This window comes from Puntigrus tetrazona, chromosome 1 (assembly GCF_018831695.1).
Source record: "Puntigrus tetrazona isolate hp1 chromosome 1, ASM1883169v1, whole genome shotgun sequence".
In the NCBI taxonomy this organism is placed as follows: Eukaryota; Metazoa; Chordata; class Actinopteri; order Cypriniformes; family Cyprinidae; genus Puntigrus; species Puntigrus tetrazona.
Window position 1 is genome coordinate 30,915,451 of NC_056699.1, and position 26,596 is coordinate 30,942,046.

Below are 26,596 nucleotides of genomic sequence, written 5' to 3' on the forward strand. Positions count from 1 at the left end.
TTAAACAACAGTTGGTTAAGTTTTACGTTATGGTTTGGTGTAGGTGATATATCATCTTCAAATGCGATAGAGCTTTAACCTTTTTTAACCATTCACTGGCCGTAATGCGTACAACAAGCAACTTAATCAAACATCGCCACGGTCACGTTTAACTGTTATAGAGGAATATGCTTATTTAGCAACCGGATATTATATATTTTTTTTAATAAATACAGCAATGCAGGATCATTCTGCAACCTGTTTGTATCGACAGACGCCGACGTTTAATAATCCTGCTTCTGTTTTGTTTGGCGAAATAATGCTATAATTTACAGCGCCTTTTGATATTTAAGGTTTTGCAGAAGTGAGTTGGTTGTAGAGGTGACCACTGACCAGAAGGCTCATCAGCATGCCTTTCACTCCATCAGTCATCTATCAGATTTGCCCAGGATCGATCCTCCCACGCTCTCAATGGGGTGAGAAGGAAGGTGTGCGCAGAGAGCCGTTGTCTTATCCATAAATCTCTGATTAGTGTCCACGGGCCACATTAGTGTGTGCAGGAGTGTGTGTCTGTATATGCGCTTGACTTGATCCATGTTCCCCTGTAGTTTATTTTCCTGGAAAGGATGGCTATCTCTAATTTATCACTGTCGCAGGCTTGCCAGGACTTGTCACATTTTGCCCATCACTCTATGGCCTCTGTGGCGCTCCGGCCGGTCCCCCACCGCGTCTGGAATCCAGCTTTTTAGATCCTTATCTGACCCTAATTTGTGCATCAGACTTGTTCGCTTTGTCTGCTCGATAAAAGACGTGGACGTGGGCAGGTAGGTAGCTGCCGCTGAATCGAATCAATTGGTGGACCGTCACCTTGTCAACATGATCAACTGGTTTATAGACCTCTGTCCACCAAATGAGTTAACTGGCTTCTGGCGTTTCGCAGGCGAACAACTTCAACAAACCGATGATTTAACTGCCTATTATCTCTATACATAAAAAATATGATGTCATAAGCAGTTTAGTACAGCTGATATTTCTTGTCATGCAAACAAAGTAAAAAATGGTATATAAATAGTATACTAAAGTATAAATGTTAACTGGGTGACACTTTAGTACAGTGACCAATCTTGCTATTCACTAGTGGCTTATTAGCATGCCTGCTATTAATTTACTGTCTATTTATTAGTACTTATAAAGCACATATTCTGTATAACCATATTTTACATCCGTAATCCTAAACAGTAGCTAAACTTAACAACTACCTTACTAAATATTTCTTTACATAAAAGTTAACGTTTATAGCAAATTTTTTCGTTAATAGCGAGAACTGGACCTTGAGATTGAGAAATTATATTAAATGTGTTTTCTTATCTTATTTTTAATCTTATTTACACATCCTAAGCTGCCTTCTCACTGGGGGACATTTTTAACCTAGAAGAGTTTAAAAGTGGGACATCCAGAAATGAACTCACTCTGTGTGTGTGTGTGTGTGCATATATATATATATATATATATATATATATCATTGGGTCATTGGGTTTATATATATATATATATATATATATATATATATATATATATATATATATATATATATAGTAGAACAGCTTTGCCGCCTCTAGGGTGGTGGAAATGTTTTGGAGGTTAAACACACTGACTGGGGTGGTGTTCGCTTAGGGCCCCCGAAATGCTAGAAGCTAAGATAATTTGTAGTTAAAAAATAGCAATTTGGCCTGTCAAGACAGATCGAGCTCTAATGGGCTCTCTAAATAGGTCTTCCTGATTATGTCCTCGAGAAAGCTTTCTGTGCACCAGTCGCTGAACTTTGCGTGGGTAATCATACAAATCCTCTGCCAGCTCTCCACTACTTATCCCTCGCCGCCTGAGCGACTCACTGACCGAGGGTGTTGCCAGAAATGCCCCTTTTCACCCCCTGATCTAAGATCTGTTTTTCCTGGTTTCTGGTTAGAATTGAGGTAAGGGGGATTGGCCCTAGATCCATATAAAAGAGCAATTTTAGCAGCTGTTAGCTGACTGCTAATAGCTCCGGTGCCCCCTTAGCAGGCTTGGTGGAAAGGCCTTATCTCCACAAACCAGCAGGCCCGCTTAAACCTGGGTAATGCTGTCTCGATAAGCCTCTACATTCAGACTTGCACTCTTTCCCTCGACCGTCCCGACCAAAGAACAGCCATCATCCATATTTAACAACTCTTAAGAGTCGGACTCTGATCTCACAAGTGGAGATACAGAGGCAAAAACAGTTGTTCTCTCATTCCAATAAAGAACAAATCCCACACTGACCTTTTGTTCTCCGTTATATTTTTAGCATAAAGCACTCAAGCTAATGATTATTGTAATGTGACAGTGTTTCGGTTTAATTTTCAGTTACAGCAGTTCTAAATATAACTTAGTAAAACGAGAGAACTGCTCTGTACATGCGAATATTCACCTCATTTTCAATATGACCATTAAAATGTGACGCTTCCAGTGTCATTTGCTGAGGTTTTACCTGGACAAAAACCACGTGCAGTTTTTTTTTTTTGCAAACAGGTGGTTGTTGTCATATTGTTATCACACTCGAACAAATGCAGAAATGAGCTGCCAATACAGAAAAGTCTCAATCTCAAATATGCTGAGTTTCTGGATATCGTTAGCCTAAATAAGATCATGAAAAACGAAATTACTGTAACTGAAACGTTATGTAAGCTGGCTAGTTTTAATTAATGAATACATTCATTTAATAAAATAATTAACTTAAAAAATGGATGGTGTAGTTAAACCTTTGTAACCACAGTTTAACCATGGTATTTTTACAACCGTGGTTATAAAAATTGTATATGCAAAAAAAATTATAATAATAATAATAGTAATAATAATAGTAATGAACATGGTTATTACACATTTACTATAAGTAATAAAACCATGGTTATTAAACTGATGAATTAGACTTAACACAAGGCATTTTAATCAATTAATCACCTTAAAAATTGTGTCAAAGCACTAAACAGAATCAAATTTATAGAACAGAGTGTCAGTAATGTATAATGACAAGATTAAACACTCAATTTTATTTTATTAATGCACGTGACAGGCCTTATTGCGATCGTTTCACCCATTCTTCTGTTTTATGAATATCACAGTACCGAAGAAAAGATTTGTTGCTACTCACCTTTCGTCATGACATTGATTCGCTTGTTTGTTTGTTCGAGGCGTTTGGTTGGTTAGCACGGTCCAGCTAGCCTCTTTGCTACGTTCACAAGAGTTCACAGAGTTCACAAGCAATTAGCTTTTCGATCTTTAGCCTTAGCTTGAGCATATTTGACAGGCACCCAACCACCAGGCTCCGGCAGAAGAAATGTTTTCTGCTCCAAAATTGGCTTCCACAAAACTTGATTGGAGAGCAGGCAACACTGGCTACAGATGAACGGCTAATGGCTGACAGAGCAGGCAAGTGACCTTCTGGTATAATCAGTAACATTTCTGCAGATAATAAAGAGGGATCTTTCAAAAAAATCTCTTTTTGCCTACAAAGATGGAAAGATTCTCTCTCTCTCTCTCTCTTCAAACATACGCTTATTCAAAAAATGTAAAAAGCCATCATTATTAGTTATCCTTATATGTGAAACCACTGTGCAGTTTCCCAGTGAAACAAAAAAATCGATTTGGATTTTTTTTTTTAGAACTTGTACATTTTTATAACTTTACTAACTGAACGAGCTGGTGTTAATGGAAAGGCGGACATTTTATTCTCTTGCCAGCTTGAAAAATAGAAAACACTTTCTGCGCTTTGCGTTTTTTCAGTGCGAATGCGTGAATTCCTTTTTTACTCTATCAAGCTGGTTTACGGTGATAGAATAAAAAAAGGAATTTCAAGGTCTTTGGTGCGTCTTGAAGAAATGCTTTAGGGTGTAAGTCATTTCGACTGCTCCAGTGGTTGTTTACCCTTTGTGTGAGCTCTCAGATTAGCAATATTGTAGTAATAAGCGGTTTTCATAATGAAAATGCAAGGTGACAAGGTAGCCTCTGTGGAACAGTATCTTGCCCCCTCTGGACTTTTTTTTGTTTATAGGGAGGGGGAGAAACAAAGGGAGACACATGCTTGGAATTTTCATTAGCAGATTTGCTTTCCCTCGGCTATGTTGCACTTCATGTCAGAGGTCAAATACATACTACAGATAAAATCCATTCCATTTACCATGCATAGTCTTAAAGCCAAATGGTATATTCGGTAACCCTTCGCGATAAGGTTTCATTTGTTAGCATCGCTTTACTACGTTGGCGACATCATTTATCAAAATGAAAATAAAAAAAAAATGCATTAAATTAAAGTCAAAAAAAGTGTTCATTAAATGTTCATTTCAACATTTAGCAAATCACTATTAAAATCAAAAGTTGTATCTGTTCATTTCATTTAATAGATCTGAGCTCTAAAGTAGCAAAGATCAATACATATTAAAAAGAATAAAGTTCATTGCTAATATATTAACTGACACTACAGGGGTAGTATGGGACCTTACTTTCTTAAAGAAAGGCTTATTTTTCTTAATGCTCTTCTTGCTCATGTTTCAAAACTACATTACGAAACGCTCTTCCTACATTTCTAGAAATGCTTCTTAATTGTGTATGTTATGGTATTTTAGAAAGTGGGAGCTTCAAGATGATATGCTGGTAAAATTCTAAAATAATTCCATTTCACATTTCATGTATATGGTCAGTAGTTGTGTAATAGCAGGATAGTGTACTGGTCACTGTGGCAAAATAATCCTCAGAGCGATACGATCATGTTGCTATCAATAATGTGCTTATATTATGTTGTATTTGACGGATTTATAATGCTGGTTATTGTTTTGAGAAAATATGTCACAGAGATATTGTTTTGGAATTGTGCCTTAGCAAATAAGGAAAAACAGTAAAACTCGTGAGACACCACTGTGATGGTTCCAGGTTTGTCTTCATGCCAGCAGCGTTATTAAGAATATAACAAGAAAATAACATGGTTATACAGTTACATCTCTGTCAAATTAGCTGATGCATGATGTCAGTACTCATAAATCCCAAACAAGCATTGAGAACAGATGCCACAACAAACACAAAAATGCTTTTTTGTTGCCACTTTGCTAAGACCTCTTCCGTATTATCCTCATTTTGTGCATTTGTTAGGTAATCGCTATTATCCAAAGGCTGAATAAAATCTTATATTATACACATTCCTGATTACTTAAGTGCCTCTCTCCACAAATTAACAATTTTAATAACATTTCTGAGCACTAATATTTCACATGCATATGTATGACTAAAATACATAAACGGGCTGCTAAGGGATTAGGGAAGAAATATTGCGCACTGGGATTGAAATTAGGTGAGTGGAGGGCACACATCTCCAGCTTCGGGGTATCGGTAGATCAAAACATCTAACCATTCAAGCAGGAAGAACTCTCATTAGTTACACTGTGAACGTCTCCTTCAGCTGTATGTGTAATCTGTGTTTCTGCTGGATACTCGAGAACCTAAAGGGATAGTTCGCCCCAAATGTCGCCATTCTGCTATCAAATCTGTCCTCTTCAAACTTTAAAACCACGAGTTTCTGTCTTCTGTAGAGCACCAAAGAAGATTTTGATGTTGGTAACCGTCAACGTTTACTTTCTTGGTAACAAATACAATTTTCAGGCAGAAACAAATGGAAGTATGCAGATAACTCTGGATGTTTGTATGAGATTCGTACTTTTTCATTTTCGCGTGACATTTTTTGAATTTGATGGACACCAAATTTCATGGTCTCAGCATTCATTTTCATCAAAGTCTCGCGACGATCGCGTACATAGGCGGTTACACCACCATCCTTCTGACAAATCCAAATGTGCTGAATATCCGTTAATGTCATCAGCATATCCCTATAGGCTGCTGCTCAGATATGTTGGTAGCTGAATGACAGGTGACAGAAGGAGCTCTGAATTTAATCAATATGGCCCCTTTTGTGGTAAGACTGTTTTCAATTACGTCCCAGATGAGATCTGTCAGGGTCCTGACAGCATTTGTTTAGGCTGAGAGAACGCTGCGTTGCGCTAAACGAGATTCAGGAGAGAAGGTCACAGAGCTCCAGCAAGACGTTTCCTACAGTTTATATTTCTACTTAGATCCAATGTTTACTGTTCATTTATGCTGGGGACATTTCTTTTGGTCTAACTGTAAATAAACCCCAGATAAGCGATTATTTATTACAGCTATTAGCTTTAATTGCTGTACTTTTCCAACAACAATTTGGCGGTTAGCTCATGTGCTACCATTTTAAGGTTTGGTATTGATTTGGGCTACGATTTTTTTGGTGTTTTTGAAATGCGTTCATTAAAGACGCATTTAGAATAAAAAAAATAAAAAAATAACAATATTGTGAAATTATTAAAAATCGCTTGTCGTGAGAATCGGTCAAATATTGGGCTGTTTTACATGAAAACCAATCAGAGCATTTGGAAAATAATAATCAAGCCTACAATGCTGAGAAATATCACTTTTATCTTTAATTGAAACAAATAGTTCATTCAACATATGTTTTGAACTGCTTGTAAAAACAGTGCTTGATCTTTGCATATTTCTCTCATAATGTAAATGAGATTTAAATGATCTTTTTCACTTTTAGATAGAGTACTTGTATGTGTTGTGATAGTTTAAACATCTTAAAGGAACAGTTCACTCAAAAAATTAAATTACAGCATACTTTACTATTCCCCAAGCCATCCTAGGTGTACATGACTTTCTTCTTTCAGACGAACACAGCAAAATTTTGCAAATTTATCCTGGCTCTTCCATGCTTGGTAATGTGGACGGATAGCGGCCATTATTTTGAAGCATAAATCGGATATATCCACACTTCAGTCCCCGAAAGTCACCCCTTGGCTGACTCAATGTATGACTGAACGTATGAGTTTGACGGCACCCATTCACTACAAAAGATCCACATTCGTTATAACGAACAAACAAATTCATTTACATCCGAGTGCATTTTCAATAAATACTTTTTTATTTCTTTAACACCAAAACACTATTTTTGCACCCATGCTTTCATGATGAGTGATAAATAACCTTATGTAATGTAAAATAGTGTTATGTTGGTAAATAGATATCTGGATTGATGCGTGACCGGCACACTGGCGTTAATATAGACGGGTTCCCATAAATCCTGCTCCATCCTGAGAGCACTGGAGAACAGCAGCGTATCATTAGATGAGTCGGTGTGTGTGAGCATGCATGTCTTTGTGCTTGAGCATACACAAACGCGAGCGCTCACAGACAGAACAGAAGGAGGCTGGGTTACTCTCCATAATCACCAGGCTTTGATTTGCATTTCAAATGGAGTTTGCAGTGCAGGAGATTGGAGAGGAATGCAGGGCCAGCAAGTCTCAGCAAAAAAACATGGATAAGAGACTGCGCAGCTAAACGTGACTTTGTCGGGGCTGCAACTGATCTGAAGGTCAAACATATCTTTGGGGGCAGCGAGGCGGTAAATAAACAGCTGTGATGATCAAAGTAAACATTATCATCCGAATTACACAAGATTGTCAACCGGACGAGATGAACACAACCTTTAAAATGTGCATCACACGCATGCTCTTTTTTTTATGATGGAGCAGAGGATTTGACAGAAGCAGAGTTGTTGGAGAAACAAGGTGGTTAGTGTCCAGGAAAGGGATCAGGTACAACACATAGGAAACAGCGGAGCAGACAATGATGTATGGAAAGGTGATGTTAGTAATGATATTAGTTGCGTGATGAGCAGGAACAGGTGTCTATAATCAATAATCAGGTCACTGAGATCCGGTGAGTGCTGGGGACAGGGACCGGTGACTGTGACTTCCTGGGACCATAACATTTTGGATTTTTATTAGTACTTATAAGGCACATATTCAGCATATTCTATATCCCTACCCTAAATTTAACAACTATTTTACTAATTATTAATAAGCAGCAAATTAGGAGTTGTGACCTATAGGTCTTTCTTTCTTGTTTATTACAAAACAACCAATAAACCAAAAAAATATTTTTTTCCTTGCAGTATAATTTCCCGAAATACTCTTCTGTTCCAAAGTTTGTGGCAGTAAGATTGTCATGTTTTTGAAAGAATTTTTGTTTTTTATAATATCTTTTACAATGTATTTTATTTCTGATAAATGTCTAATATTCTAATAATATGCATGCTAATAAGAAAATAATAGTTGTAACTGTAAAGTAAAGCGTTACCCTTGTTTGTTTGGGGTGGGTTGGGGTTGGTATGGAATCATTGAAATCATTGTGTTTTTGGAATTTTAAAAGCTTTTGTAGTTTTTGGAACACAATTTTAGAAATATGAGTGCATTCTGACAGCTCTCTGACCCTCCCATAGACAGCAATGCAATTTAAGGAGATGACATCAATGGTTCAGTCGTATTTTATTCCACGAGAATACTTTTTTACTCCAATAAAAGAAAAATAACGATTTTCATCAACAATTCGTCTTGTTCATGTCACTGTGTATGCTGTTCTATGTCAGCTGCGTCACACTAATATGCTATTTGCTTTGATTTTAATAATAATAACATATCTGCATGATGCGGCTGACACCCAAGTCCTGTCATGTCACTCGGCGGCCATCTTTAAATGGTCTTATTTCTCAGGTTTGACCAGCCAGTGCACATGCACAGTCTTAAACAGCGTTGATTGTTACTATAGCAACCAGGACTTCTAAGGCAGCTACAGTGGCACTCTGACTTTACCGATTAGCGATTGGTTCTTTTACTCGGAAAGCGAGGGTTCGTTCGATGGAGAGGCCATATTGAGTGCTGTATTTTTCCCCATTCAAATCAGTACTAGAGACACGTCTTGGGTATTCTATAGTCTTCAGCATTCTGTTCGACCCCTGACTGTCACATGGATTATTTTATTCTCCTTGCTATGTTTCTGGATATTGATTGTGTTAATTATATTGTGGTCTACGTGAGGGTCTGAGAGCTGTCAGAATGCATTTATGATAATCTTAAATTGTGTTCTGAAAACCAACAAAGCTTTTACAGGTTTGGCATGAAATGGCGTTTTAATGGCAACTTTTTCATTTTGGGGTGGAGTAGCCCTTTAAAAAGTATGAAAACCTCTGTTTTATAAGTTAAAGCTCATCTTTAAGCACATTTTATGATGCTGTACGTAACAGGTAACCTTTGTCAAAATGACTGAAAATGAAGCATTAAAACTATCATCTAGGGCCGAACAAATAATTGAAAAAAGAACAAAGATTATTATTATGGCTGCAGCGATTAACTAATTGTGAAACACAACGATTATTTAGGTTTACCCCCTTTTTTCCACTGCAGTTAAGCTGTGTAACCAATCACTGAGATGTGTGTTGTTCGCATGAAAGAGCGCAAAGAATAGTGCATTACAGTGACCAAATCTGTCCTTATATGTATCAGTATTTATCAAATTCCCCTCTGCGTATTCCAAACTTTGATTTAGGTTGGGTGCACTGGCCCGTGTGATATTCCCTGTCTGTGGATATTCAGAGGTAATATGTCCCATCTGTTCTCCCTCCCACCCTGTAAGCCACCACCTGTAATGACGGAGCTCTCAAGGTCAACAGCACAGTATTGCAGCTATTAATCACCGGCCGTAGCGGAAGTACCTACCTACACACAAACACACGCACACACACGTTGACACAAGTCCCATTGTAATCAGAAACACTGCTCTCTGACCTTTGAATCTCCACTTCACGCTAACAATTAAAAATAATGTGTTTCGCAAAGTGTAATTACAGATTGGGCAGGGAGCGGAGAGGGAGACAGGAGAGAGATAGAGAGAGAGAGAGAGAAAGAGTCTTTATATTATATTAAAGCATAACTTATAATGTAAACCCATTATTATACACACGTTGACCCTCTGATACTTGATTTGAATATTTCTGCTTAATAACTGCTTAAATTTTACCATTGTCACTGGCAATATACCAACTCTATATCACTCTGTGGTTGATATCTTTTTATAGAAATGCAAGTTAAAGTCCCACTTTATAGACACGGTCAGAATTTTTTTTTCTTCTTTAACTACACGTTGGACACAATTATTGGTAGTGAAAGATACTTATGAGTAAAATATCTCTGAAGTACATTCTCATTCATATTTTCAATTTTGAACACTCTAGGGGGATTTTGCACATGAAATTGTCCACCTCCGTCTTCCCGTTTCACAAAAAGGTAAAGTAAATAGGAGGGAAAACAAAGTCCAAATTCCCTTAGTCATCCATGACAATAACAAAAACCAAATAATATATTTCTGATGTTCTGCAAAAGATAATTGAGCATCACAAATTAGTAAAGTGGCGTTAAGAAAAGAGCTAGAGCAGTAAAAATTCTCATGTCCACCATCAGGGCAATAAAAGAATTTCCAATCAACATAAAATGTTACGAAACTATCTAAGAGGACGTGCATCTGTATCGTCCCATTGCGTGGTGAGAAGACAAAGACTCTCCAAGGACCACAGCTGGAGAACTGTAAAAAATAAATGAATCTCGGGGTCATAAAACTTTTTTAAAATGATCAAACCACGCCTACATCAACACGTGTTTTTAGAGAGGAATTCAAGAAAAACATCTCTTAGCTCATCCAAAAACTTCAGCATATTCAGTTATCAGACACAACTGGAACTTCAAATGGCACTGACTTCTATTGTCAGATGAAACTAAAAAAAGATGGGTTTAATACAAACAGGGATAAAAAGTACCCCATGTGTAGAATGAAATATGCTGCTGTATTTTGATGTTGTAATATTTTTGTCGGAGGTGCTGGACATCTTGTTTAGACACATGGCATTATGGATTCTATCAAATACCAACAGAAAGAAAATCTATAAGTGTCACATGCTAGGACTGTTTGTTGTAGTTTTCCATGTCCCATGAGGACTTTCTGTCCTCAGTTAATTGTCTTATGGTGTTCAGGTGTGTCGAGTTAATTAAGTAATTTCCTTTGTACTATATAAGGTCTTGTTTGTTATGTGTCAAATCATCCATTCTCGTCTATGTATACATGTGGTTCTTTGCCTTCAGTGACCGACTCTGTCAGAACTCTTATAATGGGCCATGTTTGGATCTTCCAACTGTCCATTAATCCAAACACAAACCTCAAAAACAACACAAAAATAGGTCACTGAGCACAAAACCAAGCTTCTGAAGCTTCTGCTGTGACCATCCCAGTCCTCTGACCTGAACCCTGTAATAAATGAGCGAAGTGAACTGAAGAGGAGAAATACCAAGCTGATGAAGCTGGGAATCTAAATGGTCTGGAGTGATTCTGGATGAAGGAATGGTCTCTGATCTCTTGTCAGGTGTTCTCTAACTTCACCAGGCATTATATGAGAAAAGCTATTAAATCTGTTTAACAGAATAAATCTTAATCTGTTAAATATTTGAAGTAAATGTAAAAAAGTACAATTTTACCTTGACCTCAAATAGACATCACCTCTACATGTTTATGAGCTTCTGAGTTATCTCCACTGGGAACCAATTCCAACATTTTCTGATAATATTCATTTTCTCCGTTGCCTCTGCTTTCTTCAAACTGGGTTTGAAAGTTATCTTTTGACTTCAAGAGATAACCAGCATAAGTTGGTTGGCTGGTTTTAGCTGTTCAACCAGCCTGGTCCTAGCTGGTTAAAGCTGGTCAGCAGGCTGGTTTTAGATTGGTTTTGGCCACTTCATTAGCTGGTCAGGTTGGGAGACCAACTGGAAAGACCAACTGTTTTTTTTGTTTGTTTTGCAGTGAACACGATATAGACGTGACATGTCCTTATGCAAAAGACCTTTTAAAGATTCTTCAAAATATCGTATTTTGTGTTCCAAAGACAGCTTTACCGGTTAGGAACAATAATGATAAAATTTTCCTTTAACCACCAAATATATATTCAAATAATTCCCGTGTGGTCTGCTACAGCTTGCATCAAGTAAAAAGGAATCGCATTGATTATAAAGTCATGATGACTGTTGAGGCCTCATTTTCCATGTGAGTGCTGGTATGTTTCCTCTGAGGGTTTGAAGGAAAAATGTGCTAAAGGCATCAATAACCAATCTGAAGTTGGTGGAATTGCGCTGTTGATAGAAATTGCCTTACATTTTCTGCTCTTATAAGGTCAACCCAATAAAAAAGCAATATCTGTTGAGCAAAATAATCAGTGCTCAAGCTATTATTCGTTTCTCCAATAAGCAGGTCCACAGTGGGAGACAGCCGAGAGCAAATGAAAGAGGCGATCAGCATCTGCCTTATTTCAGTAGAATGGAGAAGATCTCTATTACCTTACCGAGATAGGAATCGCCAAAGATAGCACCCCTGCAAACCTGGCTGGATTGAGAGGCGGTTGAGCAAGTGGTCACATTCTGTGACCCTGCCTTAAAAGACACAAACACACTCGCAAACATTTTGACAGAAGTGGAAATAGGATGATGCTTTCGGTTTGCTGTGTGATTACAGCCTATTTCCTATCTCGTGGCTGCTGTTCACTTCTACAAGTCATCTAGTGCACACATCTGGTGTTTATTAATTCCTATTTATATCGCGGTCTGCCTGAATACTTGATTCTGATTGGACGGAAGGTGCGCGAAGCATTTAATGCACAGATAGTTCCAGTCTGTTTCATCCCATTTTGTATTAATGCACTGTCTTCACTAAAGCACATACACACAACTTTCAAAGAGTTTTAAGATTGTGCTGCACACAGAAACATTAAGGAGCACAGAAACTTGTTGCTGTGACTTTTATTAATAAAATTTAAATGCTGTATTTCTCGTTAACCCTTTGATGCACTACATGGTGACCCGACTGAGTGTATTTTTCTGTATCTTTGCAATAAATTAATTGCATCATTCAAATTCCAGGAATTCTTCAGTTAAGCCGTTTTTTTATCATCACATGGTCTTATTTTTATTTTTACCTTTTGAATATAATCAGTTTTTGTATCACTACCCCACTAATGCACAGCATGGGTCTAAAATAACCTGTATTCATTTCCTATGTTATACCATTAATGCCTGAGTGATTCTTTGATTAATTTTTGAAAATATATATATGTATTATTCCAGGTATTCTTTAAATATCTTGTTTTTATTTCCACAAATCATTGTATTTATTTTCCTTTTCTTCACAGTTTTTGTATTTCTATGGTCTTTTGACTTCTCAGGTCAAAAATTACCCAATGGCTGCTTTTGTATAATTGTTGCATTCAGTTTAATTTTATAATTTATTAACACATAAAATATTTGATATACTGTGGAAGATAACTGGACATAATATTTGAATTTTAGACTAAGGTTACCTTGAACCTTACTTCTATTGTCAATTCTTAACATGTCTAATAGGTTACTAGTTACAAGCTTGTTGTTGACATATACTATTTTTAGCTAATGTTAGCTAGGTCAACAGAATTTCATCCATATTTTATCATTTAATTCAGTTATATTGGTCTATTGTCTGTGAAAAGTTTCTGAAAAAGTTTCTGACAGCCACAGTGCATAATTTACACATGGATCAACTGCTTGTTATGGCTTCTTTAGTATGGCTGATTCCAGGCGTTCTGGATAAACGGCTGAAAAGTTTGTAGAGATGCTGCATGACGAGGAAGATCAGGCCATTCTCCTGATTCAGAGTCTGAAATATCTAATGCTGATGACCTAGGCTATGTATCAGCCTGGAGTTGTGGGTGTAGATCTAGCTCTCCTAGATGAAGAAGACTCCATGATGACACTAAAGACTTGATGAGACCTCTAAGAGGAAACTTATTACACTTATTACTTAAAAACATATTATAGAGGCAATGTGAAGATGTGGGATAAAACAAAACAAAACACAGTCACCACCCAGCCACAGATATCCATCGTGCAGAAGGTTCAATAGAAGAAGAGGAGGTCCAGGATCTGCCCAGCTGCCAAAGACAGACAAGTCAGCAGTTCAGTGATTCAGAGTCGACTCTTTCTTTTGAGAGCCAGTAACTTTATACATGGTGGACTTTCAGATTTAAAACTTAGCACGATGTTTTCATTCTCTTTGAGCTGTGTCGCACACCGCATGAAGGTAATTTTCAAAATAGGGGTACTTAAATTAAAATCGTGTCAAAATCAACTGCCCTTGACTGACACCTCATCTCTAAGAGACAGTTATATATAGGAACGTGTCCTGAATTAGGTGCACAGAGAATAGCGATCGGCCCTCATTGTCTTGCACCGCTGCATGGCGATCACAAAAAGACGATCCGCAAAAATCGCCCATTACAGAGGATTGTGTAGCTCCTCATTGCGAGAAAATGGAATGTGCCTGGACACATATTTGAAGGCTGGACTCCGCACGGTGAAAATGGGATTTGTCAGTGTTGAGGGAATAGATATATTCATCATCGCTGGCTGACTGTCACAGTCTCGTTGGGGTGTTGAGACACATATTAGGGTGTAACAGGCCGAGCCAGCTTCATCCCTGTGTGAGCCGCGGAGACATCGAGAATTATCAGTATAATAAGGTCTTAGTTCTCCCTGCTGCCAAAACGCTAATCCAGATTTTGGATCATTTTTTGTTTCGCGAACTAACAAGCTTTGAGCTATTTTTGGACGTCTTGCTTTCTGTCTGTGTACAGTATGTGAATAATTGTAAGGATTATCGAAATAAAAACCTAAAATGGCGAAAATGTGGATTTAGCGTCAGAAACTTTAAATGCCTCGGACATTACACAATCAATTTGTGTAGATCGAATCAGCTTAAAGGCCCGTTCACATCAACGATGACATCTTTAGTGAAAACTGTAATTATAAGGTTTTAATAGCTGTTCAGAACGGTGACGTCTGCATCACAGTTAACAACACAGAGGAACAATGCGTTTGTCCAGCTGATGAATGCTATTATTAGCAGCAAGCTTGTAATGAACAGAAGGCTATTGTATGTTGGTAGACTTTATATTGATCGCTTTTATAAACAAGCCTTAACACTTTTTTTATATGAACACTCAAATTCTCAAATTACAGATATTTACAGTATTATCTGCTCTCTACTTAAGTAAGTTGTACATCAAAGTGTAATCTTTTAATTGAAGAGATTAATATCTTACATTCAATTTGTTATACAAAAAATTAGGCCATAACTAAAAATGCTTCTTTGTTTATTTTATATTTATTTTATTTTATTTTTTTTTTTTTTTTTTTTTTTTTTTTTTTTTACTGGAGAAGCTTGTTTCTATGCTCAACTTTTATTATAAACGTTCAGTTTGACACAAATCTGTGCAAAAAAAGATAGCATGCTTTCATCCTTTTATTTTATTTATTTATTTACTTATTTGAAAAATTTAATTAGATTAATTGTGCATTTTCAAACTGTTAAGAAAAAGAAAGAAAATCCCACCAAGACATTTCCAGCCCTGTGAGACACACTCGTATCTTTTAAAGAATTTTATTTACGACAAATTTCTTTGCCATTCTGCTTTGCCCTCTCTATCCTTGGAATAAAAAACAAATCTTTTCAGCGTAGCAAAAAGAGCAGTGCCTGACAGCTGAAAATAAATAAGCAAGTTTTCAGTGATTTGCTTCAGGACCGAATGGTAGATGAGTAATAGCGCTGGAGCGAAGCGCTCTCTCTGCCCTGCCTCGGTGTAATTAGATTGTAATTGTACCACAGTGAGATGCCCAAAGGAACCAAGTCGTCGAATCAATTGCGCTCTCTTCATTCATTGCCATTTTTGTTAGCTTTCTTTGGATGAATAATTGAAACATCTTGAAAGCGACAAAAGGCTTTGGCTAGACGTACCTGCTAATATTCTTAGTGAGTGATGAATTGATTTTTGTGAATGGGTGAAAATGTAGGCGTCCTGAAAGGTCTCGTTTCAATTTGGCAATGCATGCTCCTTAGTTAATGCTAGAGAGACGTGGTAATTAGGTCATACCTTTACATGCTCCTTCAGAAAAAGGCTGCAATATGTCATGTGTGTCGGGTGAAAAAAGCACTCAAAGATATTCAAATATTACTACGTAACATTTGCGGCTAATTGTATGAATTAATGAGAAAATCAGGTAATTATTTAGATTTAAAAATAAATATATTAATCGAGAGTCCAGACTTCTTCTCAGAGTGTCATATAATTACATATTATTAATTCAACTTATCCATTTCTGGGTAAGAACATCACTAAACATGAATTACTATGAAGCTAACATACAATGTATGTTAAACTTTTTTTGGAAATGTACTTGCATTTAATAATAATGATTAAAAAAAAACAATAATTGAAACAAAAATATTAATCACATTGAAATTTTCATGACTGATTTTATTTGCATTCAATCTTGTGCATTCAGCCAGTATATTACACAGAATTACTCTATCAAAACAGAAAGAGTAATGAATAATCTTTTTGGAGGGAAAAAAAAAATGTTTGCTACCTCAACATGCTTCCTCAGATCTGATGGTGAACTACTGAACCCAGAAATGTATCTGATCATAGATATAAGTGAGGTAGAAATGTGTGTGTGCTTGATCATTGGTTCTCACGTCAAGCATGCACAGCTGGGCTTACCTTTACCATATTTAATGTGTGTAAGATTTAATGTACTTTTTAAATTGAAATAAAATTGTGAGTAAAAAGTGCATTTTTTCTTTAGAAATGTAATCAAGTAAAAGTACAAATAGTCAGCTTAAATTGCACTTGAATAAAGTAAGATTTACCCCCAAAATAATACAGTAATCAAGTAAAATTACTCAGGTATTTGGAACATTTTTATAATTCTTTCTAAGTAGCTGAAAGAGAAAACAGACGACTGGAGGTCAACTTGTGCTTGAGTTAAATAAGTTTGATTAAAATGTAACAGAGAATGTTCTATGCTATAGTACTACCACAATAGCTTTCTTTCTATATCTTTCACTATTTTATTTTATTTTATTTATAAATATTTTTGTTGTTGATTTGGAATTTTAGGCACCTCTATATGGAGAACATTAGGTGAATAGAATAGAATAGAATAGAAATAGAATGTGTCTGCAGATTTTCTCCTTAGATTTCATGGTAGAATTGTGAGAATAGAATAGAATAGAATAGAATAGAATATGTCTACAGATTTTCTCCTTAGACTTCATTGTAGAATTGTGAGAATAGAATTGAATAGAATATGTCTACAGATTTTCTCCTTAGATTTCATGGTAGAATTGTGAGAACAGAATAAAATATGTCTACAGATTTTCTCCTTAGACTTCATGGTAGAATTGTGAGAATAGAATTGTGAGAATAGAATAGAATAGAATATGTCTACAGATTTTCTCCTTGGCTTCATGGTAGAATTGTGTGAATAGAATAGAATATGTCTACAGATTTTTTCCTTGACTTCATGGTAAAATTGTGTGAATAGAATTGAATAGAATAGGGCTACAGATTTTCTCCTTGACTTCATGGTAGAATTGTAAGAATAGAATAGAATATGTCTACAGATTTTTTTCCTTAGATTTCATGGTAGAATTGTAGGAACAAAATAGAATAGAATAGAATAGAATTAGTGTTTCCAGAGATTTTCTCCAAAATTTCAGTTTAGAAAAAGATAGAGATCACAACGACACTGCAACATCAGTCCATCCGTAGCAGCAGTGGAGTTCACGCTTCATTTACTGTTTAATTTATTTCGATTAGTGTCACATTACAATCTGTATGGAGTACCTCGCTGCCTAAGAAAAACAATCCAAATCCACCAGACAGGGTCATGAAGTTAAACGTGTGAGAGAGATGAGGAGGGAGGTGATGGCGTTACAGCAGAGCGTCAGGACACAGCTGTACGAGAGCTAAAGCAATCACACCATTCATTTCAATAACGCTTAATGAGATCTGATTCAAAAATGACCAGGTGCTCAAACGAATGACAGCAGATTTTTGTTTTAGTGTGTTTAGTATAGAAATGATTTTGTTGATTTTGTGCTTTGGATTTCAGAATTTCTCCAATCATCAGATTGAAAAAATTGTTTCTTTTTTTTCATAGTTTTATTAATCTGATATGTGTCTTATAGAATTTTATAAACATCCTAATCCTAAAATATATTTCTCTTAAAACGTGTCATTATTTACACACCTTCTGTTATTCCAATTCTATAAAACTTTTGTTCATCTTTAATCATTTCACCGAACCGTTTACATTTCATTTTAACAGATTTCATTCAGGCTCTAAACACTGTACATAAACACTGATCAGTGCAAACACAAACATGCTTTTAAAGCATCTTCGTGAACCTTTTGGTGGAATTCAAATATAATACTTACGTGTTTCAAAGACGAACAAAAGTCTTTAAGGTCTAAGACAGATTTGTTTTGTGAGAACTAACCTGTAAGTGTTCATGCTAGTTATGTTAACAATGTTAGAGCTGAATAAGACTCTATGAGCAGTGACCGTGCTAATGCTAGTCACAAGTAAAATGTTGTTCATTACGTTTACATATATTTATATGTATTTAGTATGTGCACGAATAGTCGAACATTCGAGTGTTCGGTCTGTAATTATTATCTCGTCCGCAAATATACAGCGAATCCGAGATAAATCATAAGCAGTTATAAGTGCCCTCACTAGGTGGCGCTAATGTAGTCTAACGTTTCCAGTGGTTTAACACAAAGCGCTAAGAAACTGTCATATTGTATTTTTTTGGTTGTTTTGTTTACACGATTTTAACCAAATTAAAACCTTGCGATATAACGTAACAGTGTTGTGTAATCGTAAGTGTTCAGAAAGCGCGACAAAAACCTCATTTAAATAAACGAATATTGAACGTTGAACGTTGTTATTTTTTTTGTTTTTGTTTTGTTTTTAACGAACCCGAATATTCGAAAGCATTTTTTTGGGATGATGCCCATAAGCGTTACTGGTTCTAATAGGAAAACCTGATGTTAATCATTTCCAATTATTTGTTTATTTTTTTAGCCAACACATTCTTTTGTGAAGCTATAATTAATAGAATTAATAGAACTACTATAAACCCCACTCCTTGTTTAACACCCTAGACAGAAATGAGCGTTCAAGTCGTAACTTCAAGGCAAATGAGATCATTAAATTCTAGACTGCATGAAAAAAGCTCTGTAATTAACCCTTGACACAAACGATCATTTTTAATCATTTAAGGTATTGCTAATATGAATCAGCACTAATTACTGGAGCCCGTAATCACCGATCAAAGAACATTTTAATTTAAGCCTCTCATTTTGCTTTAATGGCAATCAAACCCCCAGATTCAAAGACAAGGCGGCGAGAGGATAGGTGTGCGGCGGGGGTCCGTTTAGCACCATTTAGTACCCTGATGTGTTTTATGAACAGGTTTTGCCTGTGGCCCCTCTCCAAGACCGCTGGGGCCCTTGATCACCGAACTGTAATCGAGTAGAATGCCGAAGCAGTACGAGCCCGATTTCAAGGTTTCTTGCTTTTTCAATTATTTCAGACACTCATGACAAACGGCCTCACGACTGCATTAAGCGTATGTTAATAGATTAGTGTAAAAGCTGTTAGTTATTTCCAGTTTGTTGAGCACCCTGTGAAGGTCAAGATCAGCACGTTTCATTGTGGAAGACAATCCTGTCGCAGTTTACTCTGTTCTTTTATTTTGTTGTAAATCTAGTAGGGCATTTGGATATTATATGCACGGAACATGCGCCTGACAATATAGTTTTTAAAAATTTGGGGTCAATTTTAAGAAATCTCTCATGGTTGGATTTATTTGATGAAAAATTACATTTTGTTAAAAGATACTACAATTCTAATTATTTTATATAAATATTGCGGTTTTCAGCAACTATCATTCGTTTTTTTTTTTAAATGTGATTCTTTTGTAATATAATATATAGATTCAGTGTCCAAGAAATTTCTGATTATCAATTATTATTACTCTTTAATGAATAGAAAGACAAACATTTACTTTTTGCCCAAGTTAATGCATACCGGCTGAATAAATGCACCGATCTATTAATCTAATAATAATAATAATAAAATGAATTCAAATCTTCGTACTACCCAACCCTTTGAACTGTACATGAATAGCAATAAGCTCCTCTGAACACAACCCATTATGCAGCTTCAAGGTTGTTCAGACCTTTCCCAGATCTATAGACCGATGTGAACGGGTTTGAAATGAACTTTTGCGGGGTCTGGAGAGAAGCAGCCTGCACTGAAAGATTAAAAAAAAGTGACAGTAAATCTTCACAAACATTAAACGCAAAATAAAAACTAACTCGACACATTGGATTATGAACAGCTGCCAAATATATAATTGTTGATGAAAGACTGCACCAGAAGGGTTTTTTTTGTTTAAACTCATTTAGGTTACACGTAAGCAACGTATCTTAAAAATACAATACATAAAAAAAGAAAAAGAAAAAAAAAAATCTGAAAGTTAAAAAAAAAAAAAAAACATTTACATTGTAGTTGTGGACAGCTACACGTTATGGCAAAAGACAGAAGAGAATAACAATAGCATTTATCGTCACTGAAATGTGGAACAAAAGAAACGAAAGAAACGAATGAAAAACAAACTAACCTGTCCACCGATCAGATCAGTTTTGTATATCAAAATCTTTGCCCAAAATATAGGGGAATCAACACAACTAGTCTCTGATCAGTGTAGATGGCACCAAAAGGACCTGTAAAGTCTGGCATAGATGAGGAATTCCAATATATTACAATATAAGCACACTTACAAGTTAAAAAAATGATTTTCTGATTATGGGCTATCAAATGCTCACTGAAAATCACATAGTATATTTACTTTTTTTTTTTTACAACACTTTTTCAAACGTCATCATTCCGTGTTTGAAAGCATCCGCCTATGTTTTTCTAACAAAACTGACCGAGTGTTTTCCTTATAGCACTTCATTTTGTAACAAAAGCGACGCTGCTTAAGAAAAAGCAGACAATGGCGCATTCTATACCAATCCAAGTCATAACAGAGACATACACACACACACACACACATACATGTGCGTACGCGCGTGTGTGTGTGTATGCATGCACGTCTTCATAAGAACAAAAATATGAGTATATGTATTAGTAACATAAGCAGTAAAACAACAAGAGAGGGCACAGCTGATTTAATGTCAGTCATTAAAGAGCCGTGCCGCACGAGTGAGAAACTCCATCCCCGTCGACGAGCGGCGCAGCGCGGGGACGTCTTTCAGACGGGAAGCTCAGAGTGACAGGAGCAGGTTTCAGAAGCAGCACCCTGGGCTGTTTCCATGATAAACCCACACAAACATTCATTCCCTGTCACGGTCGCAGCTGAAAGGTGCTCTTTATGGTCGGCGACGCTCCTTAAGTAGGGCAACGTGTTTGAGAACGAAACTGTACCCTGCATTTCATTTCATTTTTTTTTTTCTTTCTTCTGAAGAGAAAAAAGTAAATAAAAGTTTACGCTTACAAACTTACGATGTATTCCTGATAACTGGATTTTTACAGAAGATAGTATTTTTAAAAAAAGAAAAAAAAAAAAAGAAACAGAAAGGAAAAGAGACAGAGATGCTGTGCAGGTGCCTGTGTTACGTTCAGAGTCTCTGTCTCTTGAGGCACCAGAAGAGATCCGTTCAGGATGTACGAGTGAGGGCCGCTATTCAGATTTGTGACAGTAAAGGTCCTTTAGAGCTTTGAGCTCCTCGATGAGCGTTTTGTTCTGATTCTCCAGCACAGCCACTCTGTTTTCCAGACACTTAACGTACTCTTTCTTTTTCCTACGGCACTCCCGTGCTGCCTCCCTGTGGTGGAAACATATTACTACAGTCAGGGGATTACAAAGACACTGCATGAGTCACTCACACTAAAAAAGCAACATTTAATCTGCATTTTATTTTTTTTTAATTGCAACCAATATTTAAGGATTCAAGGTAAAGGTTCTAAGGGAGAACATGGAACAGTTAGTGCTGATGGAATACTGCAGGAAAAAATGATCTTGTAATAACATAAGGAATATATATATATAGCATATCACGCATTTCCCCTGCATTCAATATAATTTTAGATTTTAGAATATATTATAATTATTAATTACCAATAAATATTTATTTTTTCAACGTAAAATTAAACAACTGAAAGAAATATTAATATTAAGATGGAACAAATACTGTACTATAGAACTAATTACTAATATTTTAAAGAACAAAATCACAAAAAATGTATATTTAATATATATATACACACACACACACACACACACACACACACATTTTTTAATTTTCAAAAACCATGTTTTTTCATTGTGCATTCCAAGTTAATCTAAATCAAACTGCAGTTGGGTTATTTTAATTTAAAAAACAAAATCCAACTAACATAAATCAAAAAGACAACATGAAAATGTATTTAATATTAATTTCTTTAAAATGTTAAACTATATGGCTTTTTAATTTAAATGTACCTGATTACAGATCAGTAGTTCTCAGATTTAAGCAATTCATCTGGTTCACCTGGGCATGTGCATTAATCATTCAGATGTGTGAGTTTTTGGGGTTTTTTTTAGAAATCGTACCTGTTCTTCATTAGCCGAACCTCCCGCTTGCGTGTGGCCTCCTCAGCGCCTCCCTGGCTGGGCAGAGCAGGAGAGGAGGCCATGACCACCCCTGGAGCAATGGTGCTAGCAGCTGCGGTGCGGATCTGATACGCCTGAACATCTCCAGAGGCCGCTGAAAAACACAAGCAGCACAGATTTATGTTTTGACAAGGAGACATTTAGATGCCTTGTGCGGCTGCCTGCTGGAGACAGATAGAGCCTAGCCTAGAATTTAATCTACATGTCTGAAACTAGACCAGTACTGCTTATCTTTCTTCATCTTCTGTCATTTTATTCCAGGTTTTATATAGAATCTCACCTTGTACAACCACTTGATTGCTGGGCACCAGTATCTGCTGTCCGTCGCTGGTCTGGGCATACTGCAGGATGGTGGTGCCGGGCTGAGCGCCTGCCGCGTTCGTCATGGTCAGGGTTTGTAGCCCTTGAACTCCATCTGTTCCGTTATTGGCTAACTGGATCGCCCCACCCTGAGTGATAGCAACTGGGAGAAAACGAATCACATGAGCCTGGCTGTACTTTTAGGGAATTCCAAGAGCGTCAAGCTGCTTTTCCAGATGTTGTAAAGTAGCAGCGTATTTGTATAGAAAACAAACAGCTTACTGTACTGCCCGCTACTTGTCTGGTAGATAGGCGTTGGCACAGTAACAGTTGTTATGGCTGGAGCGGAATCCTCCTCTGATTTCTCTTCTTCTATTCGTGGGACTGCTGGAGCATCGGATGAAAGGTCGTTCAGGATCTTTCTGTGGTACAAAATGTCAAATCAAGCTCGTGAACAATGGAACTGTGAATGAGCTAGGGTACAGTTACAACACTGATTTTAGGATTTCCATAAGTAATGTTGATATCTGGACATACAGGACTAATAGTGTTTCCCACACTACACTGTCCATATAGGGGGATTTTTTTACATTCATAAAATGGATCAATCTAGTGTGCTATGCAAAATTAAGTTAAGTTCCAATCCTTTTTTCAGACACTAAAAGTGAAAGAACTTTGCATTTACAGAGCATCTTCAATTAAAAATTTATATGTGTATATGTATATTACATATATATGTGTATGTATATGTGTGTGTATATATATATATATATATATATATATATATATATATATATATATACAGATGTGATGTGCAAAGCAATGGTGCAAAACACAACATTCAACAAGATCTTTGAAGTTATTACGTAAACTATTTTGGGTTCATTATGAAACTGGTTGCCTGCCAGAGAGAAACGAATCCACTCAGATACCTGTATGAGGGCCGTCTGGACAGGATCTCTCTTCTTTTCTGTGAATCTGTCACACTGTCCACTGACTCTTGTGAATCATCACTCTCAGCGATTGTAGAAATCTTAACACAAAAAGCAACAAAAGAGCACATGAATACTGACTGCAAAAAAACTTCAGGTACTGTTATCTTGAAACTATCATGTCTTCTAGTAGGGCTGCACACTTAATCGATTTTCTAATCGCAATTACAATTACGAATGCCACAATTATGCAATCACGCAAAGTGGCAATTAAAGCATTAAAAGTTCACTTATGCTATTCTGAGTGCTTAAAATGTGCTTTTTTTATTTAAAGAATAAACCAATCCAATGTACTGTTGACATCTGAGGTGTAATGGTTAATGTTCATGTAAAAATATGGCATGCAGTTGCTTCAAACAATGGTATAAACACGATTCAGTGTAAACTGCGATAATCATAATTGATCGTCTCAGTTACATCTTAAATACAGTCGATAAACATCTGTATCTTCTAGATTAGCAAACAGAAGAATAGACATATTATATAATATATAATGTGGAGTCAAAGACAGACAATTTTTACGGTTTTCCCAGAAATGAGTTATGATGTCAGGCTTACTTGTACAGTTTGCACCTGTGGGGATTGTATGACGGAGGGCTGGGCTGCTTGGATGACCCCGTGAACCTGCACCGTTTGCCCATTGGGCAGCTGGACTAAGGTCACTGTGGGCGCAGTGGCCGACGCCTGTCCTGCAGCCATGGAAACCTGCGTGAGGGAGGTACAACAGGTTGAGACACTCAGACTGAGCTAGAACTGGACCGAACTGAAATACGACCCCACAACTACATGCATGATTACCGTAACTTGCAATGTTAGCAAATGCACTTTGAAAACATGCGAAATGTACCTGAGCCAAGGTGGCAATCTGCTGAGTGTCTGTCTCTGAGACTGCAGTGTCGCCGCCCTGCTGGACATCTGCTCCTGCCTCCATGGTCATTTAGATTGCCTGGAGATTCAATTTACAAATCTTTTACATGGACGCATATACCGGATACTACAAATACGCTACGAGGAACATACAGAGCACGTCACCGATGTCTCCTGACAAAGGAAATGGTATCTGAAACGGTGTGACCATAAAAAACACCCTGAACACAAATTGGGTTTGTAGTAGTTTCATTTTGAGTGTTTGTGGAGTATTCAAGTGTGTGACCTGAAGGGCTGCGCTATAAAACATTTATGTATTTATAGGCATTGCAATTTAACTTAATAATTTAACTATTTATGTACACACACACCACACATACACATGAACATAAAAAACAATATTATGTCAAATTGTTCTGCCATTATTAGGAGTGAAATGTTTGCTTCTGCACTAAATGAACTTACACGACAAGAATAGCATGAATGTCATTGGAAAAATAAAGTGTGCGCAACACATTACGATATGACTAGCATCAAAAGTAAGCCCCAGGGGCTAACACGTGTATGAGACATGCTTAATTTCTATTAACGAAATTCATTTTGATAATGTTAGAATAAAGTAATAACGTTAGAACGGACTAATTAAGCATCGTGCTCAACAAACCAGGGTGACTCCATTTGCCGCCTTTTTTTACTTCCGTATACAGCTGTCAGTCAGATTTCAGCCGTGGTTCTTAAGGATTTATGGACGTAGTTTTAAAAAAAGCATACACAAATAGTGTGCAATCAACATTACTTAATCTTGTTTATTATTTTTAAGCGCCCGTGTATAGCTATTCTCAGCTAAAGCAAAACAATAGGCACAAGCGCTTGCATTTTCAGGCGTGTTTCGACTTGTAAAATAGCGTTCCAGTTTGAATGAAGCAAGCATGCGACACGAAATCAGTCTGTTTCATGGTGAAATTTAAAGGAAAATAATACTCCAAAAGCAATGCATTTCTCTGATTTTATTACCAGTCAAACCACGATTGATTACATGGTTTCTGTGGTACAGAAAAGGCTCTGCAAGGGCGAGAATGCAGTACGTTAAATATCTTTAATGTAACGGAGAGCTCCGACTGCTCCGTAAAGCAATGCTGGAGCCAGGAAAAAAAATCATTTCGTGAGCTGGATTTCCTTCAAAGGCTGCCATGGACGGCTCGTAACACTACGCATCTGCTATCCTTTCCGTAAACGCGTGTACTTTGCAGAACCGTCGCGCTTTCCTTAGTCCACTGCCTGCCTGACTCATTGTCTGCAAGCAGGTCTGAGCTGTTGAGAAACATGCCCACCGCCGCCATGATCTCTTTGTTACAGACGGATCGAGCATTGCGACATGTCCACTAAAACGGCAAGTGCATTATCTCTTTCCCCCACGAACGCGTCTCTTCTTACCCGACACAGACTCGCCTCGTCACTCCCAGGCCTCCGGAGCTCCACTTTTATTTAGTCCGACACGTAAGAGACCGCGTCAGGCTACACCTCCGTCGCGTCACCGAGGACAACAACACAGAGAACGAGGGGGACGAGATACAGCCCTAATTCACTATCGACAGGCTCCGAGGTGTGGGCGGAACATACCGAGCTGCGCCCGAAGAGACACGAACAGCTGCCGAGCGGAGCCGGGTTCACACGACGCGTCTCCCGCACGAGCGCGCGTCGAATCTCTGAGCTCTGATTGGCTGCCTTTCGTCGTAATAAGTATGAATGCATTTGTTCAAATGTAGTACAGCGGGGGCTTTCAGCTTTGTAAACGGAGCCCCAAATATGACCATTCTCACGGGAGGGGGCCCTATTCTCTAAGTTAAAATATGTAAGATATTGTTGGGGAAATATTTGCATACTATATATTTTTT

The 26,596-nt window shown here is 37.1% G+C and overlaps 1 protein-coding gene across 1 annotated transcript; it reads right to left on the reverse strand.

Moving 5' to 3' along the window:
• Positions 1-20,947: 20,947 nt before the first annotated feature.
• Positions 20,948-26,276, reverse strand: creb1a (cAMP responsive element binding protein 1a). The gene is made up of 8 exons (XM_043235895.1): positions 26,136-26,276; positions 24,682-24,780; positions 24,393-24,539; positions 23,775-23,875; positions 23,125-23,264; positions 22,823-23,005; positions 22,483-22,636; positions 20,948-21,715 (listed from the first exon to the last, which is right to left on the reverse strand). The coding sequence occupies exons 2-8, from the start codon at positions 24,769-24,771 to the stop codon at positions 21,571-21,573; spliced, it is 960 nt and encodes a 319-aa protein (XP_043091830.1). The 5' UTR covers positions 24,772-24,780; positions 26,136-26,276; the 3' UTR covers positions 20,948-21,570.
• Between the last annotated feature and the right edge of the window lie 320 nt (positions 26,277-26,596).

Excerpts from the sequence above, each read along its gene's own strand:
- creb1a (XM_043235895.1), bottom strand. The coding sequence starts at position 24,771 with ATGACCATGGAGGCAGGAGCAGATGTCCAGCAGGGCGGCGACACTGCA. Across the intron at positions 23,876-24,392 it reads CACAGGTGCAAACTGTACAA|ATTTCTACAATCGCTGAGAG; the intron begins GTAAGCCTGACA and ends TTTTGTGTTAAG. Across the intron at positions 21,716-22,482 it reads GTTCGGCTAATGAAGAACAG|GGAGGCAGCACGGGAGTGCC; the intron begins GTACGATTTCTA and ends TTTCCACCACAG.